General features: G+C 27.5%; 1 protein-coding gene across 2 annotated transcripts in view; it reads right to left on the bottom strand.

The window, feature by feature from the left end:
* LOC105846969 (corticotropin-releasing factor receptor 2) overlaps positions 1-12,253 on the bottom strand; it is a 111,004-nt gene that overhangs the window by 18,848 nt on the left and 79,903 nt on the right. For both annotated transcript variants that reach the window (XM_065808917.1, XM_065808916.1), the window contains exons 8-11: positions 11,922-11,997; positions 11,776-11,845; positions 3,117-3,202; positions 2,881-3,004 (exon numbers count right to left, since the gene is read on the bottom strand). In XM_065808917.1, the coding sequence (XP_065664989.1) occupies positions 2,881-3,004; positions 3,117-3,202; positions 11,776-11,845; positions 11,922-11,997 (356 nt within the window). The remainder of the gene's footprint in view (positions 1-2,880; positions 3,005-3,116; positions 3,203-11,775; positions 11,846-11,921; positions 11,998-12,253) is intronic.

The following is a 12,253-nucleotide window of genomic DNA, read 5'->3' as shown; positions in this document are numbered from 1 at the left end:
TTTTGCCATATGGAACATGTAGAAAATTTGGACATATCACATATGGGTAGAAAGTAGACTTGAACAACATATTTAGTGAAAAAATGATAATTCAAAAATGTTTTCTGTGACCATATAAAACCAATAAGACTTATATTTGTGTATATTTTTATTTAATATTAAATTATTATGAACTCAAATATATTTCATTATAAGTTGCATATGATAACCTTTTCCAAAAATTATATTAGCCAGAAATTACCTATATATTAGTTATACCATATCCCAGAATCAAGTTGACCCTAAAACAAACTAGGCAGCTATTGGCTTGCTAGTCACAGACATCCCGGAGTTATTTTAATATGGGGCGAAAGGCGGTGGAAGACAAATTTTTTAAAAACAATTTTATTTTTTAATTTATATTTTATAGTTAACTTGAAAAATTTTAAAAAAGTAAGGGCATGACTCTTGGTGCCCCTCCCCCTCCCCCACCATTACAATTATCCCTAATTTTTTTAAATCCTATAGCAGGATTTATAAAGGATTGACCTTCTCTTCAATTATTTAAACATATCTATTAATATAATATATTAAGCTCATTCATGATTTTTTTGCTGCTACTAGAGATAAAGATCATCATGAAAATGTCCTTTTTCTAGTTAAAAAGTCTAGAAAAAATTTGACTAAGAGTATGATCAAAAAAAGAGCCTGAAAACTATTTAAAAAGTTCTATTTTTTGAGAATTTTTTTACCACAATAAAATCTTTTATCTGCTAACATATACTAGTTTTATGTCTGTTTTTGTACTTTTAGATTTATAAATGTAAACTACCAAGTTTAAATAGTAGCAAATGCATATGATTTATTCTAATTGACTTGTTCTGATTGCTCAAAATATAACAAACTTGTATTTTGTATTAATGAGCCAGCTTAAGACATGTACCAGAAAAAATCTGCGCGTGTTCTGATGTGGTGTTTACAGAAACCGTGCATCATTTTAAACAGCTAATTGTTTTAAAATGTCATTGAATTAGTGTTATTCAAAATTTAAACAACTCTGTTATCAAAACAATTAGTTTTAATTGAAATGTCATCAAATCAAGATAAGAAGCGAGAAAAAATTTTGCACTTTCTCATTGAAAATTCTGGTGTATCAAACAAAACGTTTTGAAATCCTGGTGGAAGAAAAAAATGTTTTGTTAGACAAGATCTTGGTAAAAAATTGAATGATGCCTTAAACAGAAAACCGGAAATTTCTGTGCGAACTTTAGCTAATAATTTTAAGACAAGTGCTTCCACTATACAAAGAGTGTAGAGAAAATGTCGTGAAGAAAAGCAAGAAAATGTCACAATTCGTTGTTCAAAGCTGCTCTATAAAAAATTATGTGCTAAAAAATCTTGTTTGATTGTCAAATTGATCTTGTCAAATTTTTTAAGGGTCTTGATTGTTTTAAGGGTCTTGATTATTGCAATGAAGCTTATTGTGCTGTATATTTTTGATCTTTTCCAAGACACCAATATTATTAAGCAATTAATTATAAATGCATTGAAATGCAAAAATTTGCTAAAAAATTCTTAGTTTGGCAAGCAATTTGTGAATGTGGTGAAAGAGGTTCTTGTTTTGTGACTATGGGAACAATTAACACCAAAATATACATTAAAGAATGCCTCAAGAAACATCTTTTGCTGTTTTTAAGAACACACACTGGTACCTGTTATTTTGGCCCAATTTTGCATTATGTCACTACTCTGGGACAACTTTAAACTGGCTTGGACAACATAAAGTAGATTTTGTTGAAAAATACTGCAATCCACCAAATTGTCCCGAACTACGTCCTATCGAAAGATATTGGGCTCTTGTCAAAAGAAAACCAAGGTTTAATGTAAAAGAAGCCAAAAACATTAAAGACTTCAAAAATAAATGGATTAGAGCTACCAAGAAAGTTTAGCCAAAGACTGTGCAAAAGCTGATGTCGAGTGTAAAATGCAAAGTGCATGCCTTCTCACGTACAAAACTTCACAAACTTTCGTAAGTGAAATTTAAGAATATTAATGTACTTTTAAAATATATATAACATTCAATATCGAATTAAATAAATATTCTTTAAAATTTCAGCGCATATTTTTTCTGTACATTTCTTAGCAGTAAAACCATAAAACTTAAATTTTACGTCTAGCACATCCAGTCAAAAAAAGAATCCTAAAATTAGTTAAGAGCTTTTTTTTTTTTTGGGACACCCTAGCCTGGAGCCAATAATGATGTAGACAGGTAAGTCATCGGTAGTTCTTTTGAATATTAGAACTGTTCAAAAAAGCTAAAGCATGAAAAATATTGTTTAAAGGAATAGAGCCACATAGATACTGACAGTATTATTGTGGTTCTACTTCATGGTTCACCAAATGATAATATTTGAATATAGCAAAAAAGAGTTTGCTAAAAAAAGTTAAAAAAGAGAAAAAAAAACAAACTAAATAAAGATAATAAGGAAAAAAAAAGGAAAAAATACAGCAACTAGTAAATGAAGTTTATACTTATTTAAAAAATAATGTTGTGTGTGTGTGTCAAAACATTAAATATAAACTTGAATTACAATTATTAATTGCAATTTTGCTATGAATGTTCATTAATCTTACGTAACTTTCAAAAAACTTCAATCATGCTACATATTTATTATGAGTTACATTTAATTATAACAAAATGAGAACAAAGTTTATGAACATGTATGTTCAAAAAATTTGTTTCAAGGTCAAAATTTAATCGTAAAAAATGTGCATAACTTTCATATAAAATTAGAAAAAATAATAAATGTTGTTTGAAATTTCAAATTAGGAACATATTATTTTAAAATGTAAATAATAATAATTAATAACTTTTAAAGTACATATTAAAACAACAAAAACCTGAGGAGCAATAAGAATAACTTGAATATATTGAAATGGTATACAGTTATTTGGTCCAGTATTTACAAAAATAAAACCACCTCCAAGTAAAAATGCAAGAAGTAAAAAGCTTCGAGCAGCTCTCCTAAATTTCAAGAAATTTTTTTAATATTTTTTGAAAGATAAATTGAAAAATTTTATAAAAAAATAGTGAAATTCTTTTTTTTTCCTCATTGTATTCACCACTATATACTCACCTTGATTTTTCAAATTCACTACCAGTGCCACTTTTAAGCTTGCTAACAATAATCCACATTAGATACCACAACATAAGTATATTAGCCTGAAATAAAAAATATAAAAAATTGAAAAAAAAATTATATTTAAACTTAATTTTGTTTGATTATAATTTAAGGTACTAGATCATTGGGGGTCACATATGCTGAGTACCAAGTGACTTGGTTAAAATAAAAAGGTGCTATAATTGAGTAAATCACATAAACATACTTTTCTATTATGATAATACATATGATGTTAAAACAGGTGAAAAAAGGTTTGTTCATATAGTAAACAACCAAAAAATTAAAATTTTTAAATGTTGCTCTTTTTACCAGAAAAAAAATAAATTTTCTTAGGTATAACTATAATAAAAAAGAATAAATCATAGGATGATCATCATGGCAACACATGACAATGAGTTAAATGTAAAAATTACTAAAAATGCAAAAACACTAAAAATCTGCTAAAACTTATGTACAAGTAAAACCAAACTCAAACATTTATCCAAAATTTCCGTAATAATATTTTAAATCTGTTTTAATAATAAAAATTTCCGTAATATTTTAAATCTGGTGTCATTGAAATTTACTCTACTACATATCTCAATGATGACAAAATTCTTAAATCTTAAAAAATTCTTAATCAACATGCTTGACAAAAATGACTTTAATTCTAACCTTGAAATAATTGACAAAATCTTGATAAAAGAAATAACGCCACCAATATAACTACAATATTTAATCAAAATGTTTGACAATGACGATGCATTTGACCACTTAAAATGAAAAATAGTAGCTGAATCCAAATTAATTGCATTAGTAATTTCGGTATCTTCAATATCATATGAACATATGACATTTACATTAGAAAAATAAAAAGTGGATTCAAAAAGTACAAGGTGTAAATGGTATGCATCATGAGTAATGTTACAATTTTAATAACATATTTTGTTGAACGTATCTAAAGACTCTTGTTATTGCATTGAAGCATTAAATAAATAAAGTAAAAAAAAAATAAAAAAAGTCACTTAAAATCAATTAAGCCTCTACATAATAAAATAAAAAAAAGTATATTTTTAATAAATAAATTGTCAACTGACACAAATTTATATGGACATTTTTTTTTTTTTAAAGATCTTCGCTTCCAACAAGGCTGCAAGCAGCCACTAATTAAAGTTGGAAGTTACTGAAAGGAAACGATTGACAGACAGCTTAAAGGATTGCAAATTATATGAATCAGGAAAGCAAGATGAAGGAAACGAATTCCAAAGAGCTGATGTTCGAGGAAAAAAACTAGACGAATAAGCACTTTTGGAGCACTTAGGAACAGTTACAGAAAAAGGATGACACTTAATTGAATGACAAGTAACACGAGAATGAATTTTAGTAGATGGCACAAGAGACGCTAGCTCTTTAGAGCAGTGCCCATTATAGTATTTGTAGAAAAGAGAAAGAGAAGCAACATTACGACGATGTGATAATGGTTGGAGGTTGGCTACTAGAGCAGGTCCAACTATGTTTACAATGCGTTTTTGCACCTTGTCTAAAAGAGAAAGAGCATCATTAGAAGTACCGCCCCAGATATGGCAACAATATTCCATACAAGGCCAGATTTGAGATTTATAGAGATAGAGAATAGAATCCAAAGTAAGAAAGTGACGAGCTCGATAAAGAGATGCAACCTTAGCAGATGCTAATTTTGCAACTGATTTGATATATGTTTTCCAAGAAAGATTGGAAGCAAGAGTTAACCCTAGAAGATGAAGAGTGGATGACTGATCGAGTACATCACCGTTCATAAATATAGGAAGATCTAAATTATTGCGGTAACGATTGGCTGAAAAAAATTGAGTTTTATCTGAATTAAAGTTCACAAGTTGTTTTATCTGATTTAAATGTTCACATACATTAATAACATAATTTATATTGATAACAAAATTAATTATATAATAAAGGTAATGATTTATAAATTGTGGTGTTGTGTTAAAGTGCTCACTTCATAAGTGAAATGTTCCAAATTCACTAATGACAAAGTTTAAGAATACCACGACAGAGTGTTACTGTGTTTGTAACAACCAAAAAAATAAATTTTTTTAAATATTTCTTAGAAGGAAAACAATGAGATGATGATAAATTATTAAATAATAAAATTTGACAAAATATTTCACTTTATAATGTAATTTAGTTTTTGGCTTTAAAAAATGTACTTTTTGGACATAAAAAAATCAAATAATTTTTTAAAATATTTAAATTACAAGTGTTGCATTTTAAAAAAATAATGCATTTTTTATGTCACATCTTATAAGCACAATAATTTTTCAAACTTTATAAACTGTAAATAAGATTGAACAAGCATAGGGAAGACAATGTTTAGTTAGTAAGAGGTAGACACAGCATGTTTAACTTTTGAGACTCTGAAACACTTATTACTTATAATCAATATTTTATTTAAAATATTAAATATTTATTCAATTAGTAATAAAAAATTAGTACAAAAACACAGTTTTGAATGATGTCATGAAGATTTGAATGATGTCATGAAGACATGTTTTAAACTAGATGAGCTAAATAGAACTAAAGCATTCAGCTTGATGAGACATCAAAAAAATGATATACAGTTATGAATTAAATTGTTCCGAAGGAAAATCCCTGTTTTTTTATTTATTTTTTTATCAAAAGACACCTAAATGTTTCTTATTTGGTAGTTTACAATTTTATTGGCTAAATTTTTTTTGCTCTGCACAAATAATCCTTGCTTTTCCTTGCACTATTAAAACTAATTTTAGCTTATATGACTGCTGCTATAAAAAATGAAGACCGGTTACTCAATTGAAATAACTACTTGAAACGGCTACTTCTCTACACAATGATTTTGGTTTTGTTAATGTTATTACTTTTTAAATGTTAATTCACCACCCCAAGACCAAGAAGGGCACTTCGAGGAGGAGGCTACTTTTGTTGTGGTTACAACTCTCTCTCAACTCTTCAACTCCAAAACACAAACCTTGACAAACAAGGTTGCTGCGCGGAGTAATAAGTTGAGTAAAGTTGAATAAAATTTTACCTTGCTGTTTCAGACTAAAAAGTTTTTAATCCCAAATGTACTATGGTAGCCATTTTTTAATTTAGGTGATGAACTGCAACTTTATAGCATCTTTATTTAGCCACTGTTTTTATCAACTCCTTCTGTCTCATTAGATGATCAAGTTTATGAGCCAATCAACTGTTAACTTATAAGCCAATTGATTGTTATCTTCTCCTCGTTCTTTGTTATTACACTTCCAACTCCTCTTTTGTCATTTTTTTATCTTTCAAAGTCCTGGGTATTTGGTACTTTTTTGATGCACATAGATTATCTTGGTCATATTCAACTTATCCTAAAAAATTTTTTATTATAATATCCAGAAAAAATCAGGAAAAATGTTTAAGACATAACCAGAAAAAACCGGGAATAAAAACGTTTTTTGTGTATTTAAGAATATCTCATGTGCTTAAAAAGAAAATGTTTGGCAGCTATTCTTCTATATAAAAGAAAAGCATTTTAATGCTTACTTAAATAAAGTTTAGAAACTAAATTAAACTAGATTTTTAGGTGAAATAGTTAAAATAATTAAGTGATCTATAAGAGCTGAGTGTTAACATATCTTAAATAATCCTTGAAAAATAAGTTTTATATTATTTAAACGTTCCAAAACAAAGTATTTATCAAGACATAAGCAAAAAACTTTTTGATAAATTATTTAAAGACTTTTCTTTTCTCGAAGGTAAGTTAGTTTTTTTTTTAATTTATAAAAAAAAATCTTTGATTTTTTTTACATAAATACTGCAGAAATATATGGCAAAACAATAAATGCTTTTTTATTAATATCTCAATAAAACAATTTATTTGGTAATTTTAAATAACACAAAACTTATTTTATAATTTAAATAATTAAATACATTTTTTAATAGGCTGGGTAAATAAAAAGCAATTGCTCTTACTCAGCATTTTTTGAGTAATTGCTCAGCTTTACGCAAATTTTTAGCAATATTGCTCACATATTTTTATTCACGTAAAGCTGAGCAATTGCACCAATTTGTCTTTGCGCTTGGGAATCCCTTTATTAATAAATATACGCATACAAAAAAGAAAAAATTATTTGTAAATATAATGCCTTACCTAAGTAAAATATAGTATAAAGTACTTGATGAACAATACCTTTACTGTCGGAGTCGGAGTCAGTACTTTTTTTTACAACTCCACACTTCTGGTTGTATATATGTTGAAGTTGCTATATGTTATTTTTTCATACTATTACAAAGGAAGATGCAATGAATATTTCATCTCAAAAGTCAACAAGTAATGGTAGTGAAGACATGGAAAAAGCTAAACTTCTCATCAAGGCTGATGAAATGGAATCTAGTAGACCAGAGATTCCCAACCAACCGTGCGCATCTTGGCACCCACAAAATGAGTTGTGTTTGTGTCTGCCACTATTTGTGTGAGACTTTTTTTATAAACACAAATTAAAAATGTGAACTATTTTTATTTATTTGTTAGAGTTTTAATTTTTTTGAATGCCTGAGTTTTTTAAATATGTTTGTATGTTTGCTATCTTGTATGTGTAAGTGATTCTTTTGCTGAAAGTACTGTTGCTATAGCATTGATATTACATTGTAGTTCAAATCTATTACTACTTTTCATTTTTTTTAATCCTAAACTGAGTGAAATGAGTAAAAGACAACAGACCTATTACTTTAAGATTGACTGGTATGAATCATATTATTTTGCTAATTTGAAAAATAAATGTGTTTTCTTGATGAGTGGTAGTAATATTGCAGTGCCAAAAAAACATAATACTAACATTTTCAAACAATTCATGCCACTTTTGATGAGAGTTATCCAATTTGTTCGGAAGTAAGAAAGAAAAAAAATATGTAGACTAAAGTCAGGTCTAACTGCACAACAGACTGTATTCACTAAGCATGTGGAAAATTATAAAAAGGTTACCATTTCTTCTTTCAAAATTTCTTACACGCTTTTAAAAATGAAGAAGCTTTTAATTAATGGTGAGTTGTTTAAAGAAGTATTTCTGACTGGTGCCATTTGTTTGTTTGAGGGATTTTCTTACAAATGTGGATTATCTCAGCAATACAAGACTTACTAATGTCAAATATCTATGTCATAAAAAGAATACATGCAATTTCATCAGACATACAAACTCAGTTAGAGACTTATATGGAAATATGTTACTGTTTCTTGCTAAAATTTGATGAGTCAGCAGATATATCAAACACCGCACAGTCAGCAGTTATAGTGAGAATGGTGTTTAGTAACTCACAGTAAAAGTAGATATGTTACAAAGATTACCTATGAAAGGAAAGACAAAGAGTAAGCATATTCATGATACATTCAGAACATAGACCAAGTCAATAAATATCTCTTTTTCCTATTTTCTTTAAAATTTTATATAAATTCGTTACTTATAAAAATCTTTGTTTCTTAAAAACAGTCAAAAATAATAATACACAATAGAAAATGTTAATCTAAAAAAGATTTTACTTTTTGTATTTTGTGAATATTTTACATCATAATTGAGATATATAGAAACTAGAAATATGTTATACACAAGATCAAAAGGCTAATTCTACTTTTCTTTGTTCCACAAAAGTAATATACGTAAAAGTAACATATAACAATTTAAGTGTTTTATTGCTTTTTTAAAAAAATGTGTGATTCTTAAATTGATAAATTTGATTATAAAAATTTGACTAAAAGATGTGTATTTTTTGTTTGTGGGTCTTTAAAGTTTTATATTTTTGGTTGAAATATTTAAGAAATGCCCAAATACTATGGTGATAAAATGCATATTTTTGAAACAAATAGATGAATTTTATAAAACTATATAAGTTTATTGAAATAAAAATTTTTAACCCTAGTAATTTGAATAGTTACTTTTTTGTTTTAAAACGTATTTGTTTATTATTTATTAAAAAATTATAAATACAAGAAAATAAATTATGGAAAATATAAATTATGGTTAATCTATTGAAAATAGGTGGTGCCTGCCACCCTACCGATATTTTAAAATATGCTCTAGCGTATAAAAAGGTTGGGAACCCAGTACAAGATGAAGACTGCAGGACATGTTTATACTGGAATCGACATAAAAAATCTAAAATTTACAATGACTTGTGTAATAACCTATGTTATTGTAATTGCCTTAGACTCAAGCATGATCCAGCACAATGGTGAAATAAATAGAAACAAATTTTTTTTTTTGCCTATTGCACACTTGGTTAAGAACACAGATGATTATGATTATGTAAAAGAACTTTACAAAATTATTCTAAATTTAAGTGGATTGTTTGTAGTGATTTCAAGATGCATGTTTTTTTGCTTGGCTTGCAAGGGAGATTCACAAACCATACCATGTTGTCTCATAAGCAAATGTTTTCTTTACTTATACCTGATAATCATCATAAAAAGTTCAGTCGCCCCCACAAGTGAAACATCCGAGATTGTTCAATGTTTTCAAGCAGCCTAAAAAGTTGTAAAATAGTTTGTAAAAGGTTTTGGAAGAGAAGCTTTACAAGAAAATCATTTCATATTTACAAAGCTACCTTAGGCAAAAGTCAAAGGTGATGTACTTGCTGGAGCACAAAAAATGAACAAATAAAAGTTAAAGACTCAAGAGCAATAACTTATTTAATAATAAAATAATAAAAAAGGATATTTTTTTCATGTTGCAATAAGTATTTTTTATAAAAACAACAGTTTATAAATCCAAACTAATACTTTTTACAAAACAAGCATAAAACTATTCCTGTGTGGCTTCTTGTGTGGCTTGCGATCAAATGAGCATTTACTAACAGCTGTTTTCAATAGGATTTAATATGCTGATATAAGTTTTATACTTTAGTGAGAAATAAACCAAAAGCTCATTTTTGACAAATCAAGATTTATTTAATTAATACCCACCCCTTCCTTTTTTTTTAATTAGGACTCGAGAGTAGGGTTTTAGAATTCAGTAGCAAAAAAGACACAACAAAACATTAAAAAATCTATATGGGCAAGACTTTTGTTACATTTCTTGATTTCCTGGACATAATCTCCAGCATTCAGGCTGTCATGAAAACTTTTATTCTTTCTCATTGATTTAAAGTCAAGCCCTATTTAACCCCATGATAGTCACCATGAACAAATCTCTTAAGAACAATTGTCTTTTTATTACTGTAAAAACCAATGTAAATTGGTGCCCTCTGATGCTAAGTTCCATTATTCTCAGTTTACTAAATCTTAATACTAAATTTACTCATACCTCTCCTAAAAATTATGCAGAACGATTTCAAAATGTTTCTCTGTGCAGCGATCGTGTTTGTCAAGGTTCATGTTTTGGAGTTATAGATTTGGAAGAGGATTGTAACCATAATTAAAGTAGCCTCCTCGATTGTAGTGGGATTGTAGTGGTCTTGGACTTAGGATGGTGAATTAGCATTAAAAAAAATTTGCAAAAAACTTTTTTTCTAAAAGGTTTCTTCAATCTAATGACCATACTCTTCCTGTCATTCCAGATAAACAAGTAAACCATTTTTTAACATTAAAAATCTTTTATTTATTCCTATACGGAATACTATCGTCATATTTGAGGTGGTTTTTCTAATGATCCCTTCTTTTAATCGAAGACAAGGTCATAAAATGTATTGTAAATGTATTTACCTGTAGTTCAATGTAGTTAGACCTAGCTGCTCAGCTTGAGCCATGTCCAACCATTGTAAGATTGCATATCTTTGTTTATATATTGATACTATTTGTAGAATATCATATACTACAAATAGTATCATGGTTGCTGCTCAAACAAGTTATTATCTCTTGTTCTATCAACTAAAACTTAATCTCACATAATTTTTTATTCAGCTACACCCTTTATTGTATCTGTCTCTTTATGCTCTAAATTATTTTTTTATTTATTTAGTTTCTCTCCTTGCCCACGAATGCTTTGAAGCTCTCTCATTCTCATCCTTTTCAGATAATTTACAGTTTTTTATGTCTATCAACACTTTTCTTGCAGTTTAACAATACTCTTTTTTTCTGCTAACTTAATTACTAGTTGCTTGAAGCCTTGTTGGGAATGAACTGGTTAAAAAAATAAAGTAAAACAGAATTTTTTTAAACTGGTATTAATTATGTATGTGTGTATATAATGTATGTATACATGTTATAAAAAGATGAAATTTAATTTTGCTCAAGAGATTTGAATTGGAAGACCAAGGCTCAAATTAAGTTATTGCTAATTGCGATATATGGAGATGCATCCGGTCAATACGGTTAACTCTGATTTTATCACTAAACTTAATAGTTGTTATAATCTCATTATAAACCATATTTTTACTGTTATTTTTATTATTACTTTTATTATTATTAAAAATTATGATTTAAACTTTAATATTTTAATTAATTGTTTAAATCATCAGACAAAACTAGAAAAATAAAGCATACAGTACAATATAATCTTAAAAAACAACAGCAAATCACAACAGTGTAAAGGAATTCAGCAATGATCAATTATTTTAAATATAAGAAATTGCTATTGAATAAACTCTATTATTTGTAACTAACTTTAAAATTTAAATAATAAAATAATTTTTCATTACATACAGCAACTATTATAAAAATTGGTACGATAATTGCATAATAAATACGTAAATCATTTAAACCACTCCAACATCTAAAAAAATAAATAAACATATTAATAGATTGCAGAAATTCTATTAAAACTTTAAAACATTAAATCTATAACTTACAGTGTAAACTTTTTAAGTATTGAATACTTTAGCATTAATGGTAAATATATCCCAAAGGTTATTACAGCAGGTACCACTGAACAAAAATGAATAAACAAATGCTTATCATATTTATATACAGTGCACACACACACATATATATATGCATACACACATATATTTATATGTATATATAATTATAATTTAAATTTTTTACAAGCAACAAGTTGGTAAAGATTTGGTAGTTGTGGCTAAAATTTTAGGGCTTTGTTGTTCCCAGGCTCCGATGATTGCAATTTATGCAAAGCATCCTTAATTGACTCAACTATAAATATATAAATGTTTAAAGTTCA

This window comes from Hydra vulgaris, chromosome 11 (genome assembly GCF_038396675.1).
Source record: "Hydra vulgaris chromosome 11, alternate assembly HydraT2T_AEP".
Lineage (NCBI taxonomy): Eukaryota > Metazoa > Cnidaria > Hydrozoa > Anthoathecata > Hydridae > Hydra > Hydra vulgaris.
The sequence above is the reverse complement of the archived record's forward strand: the minus strand, read 5'-3'. Positions and strand labels throughout refer to the sequence as shown.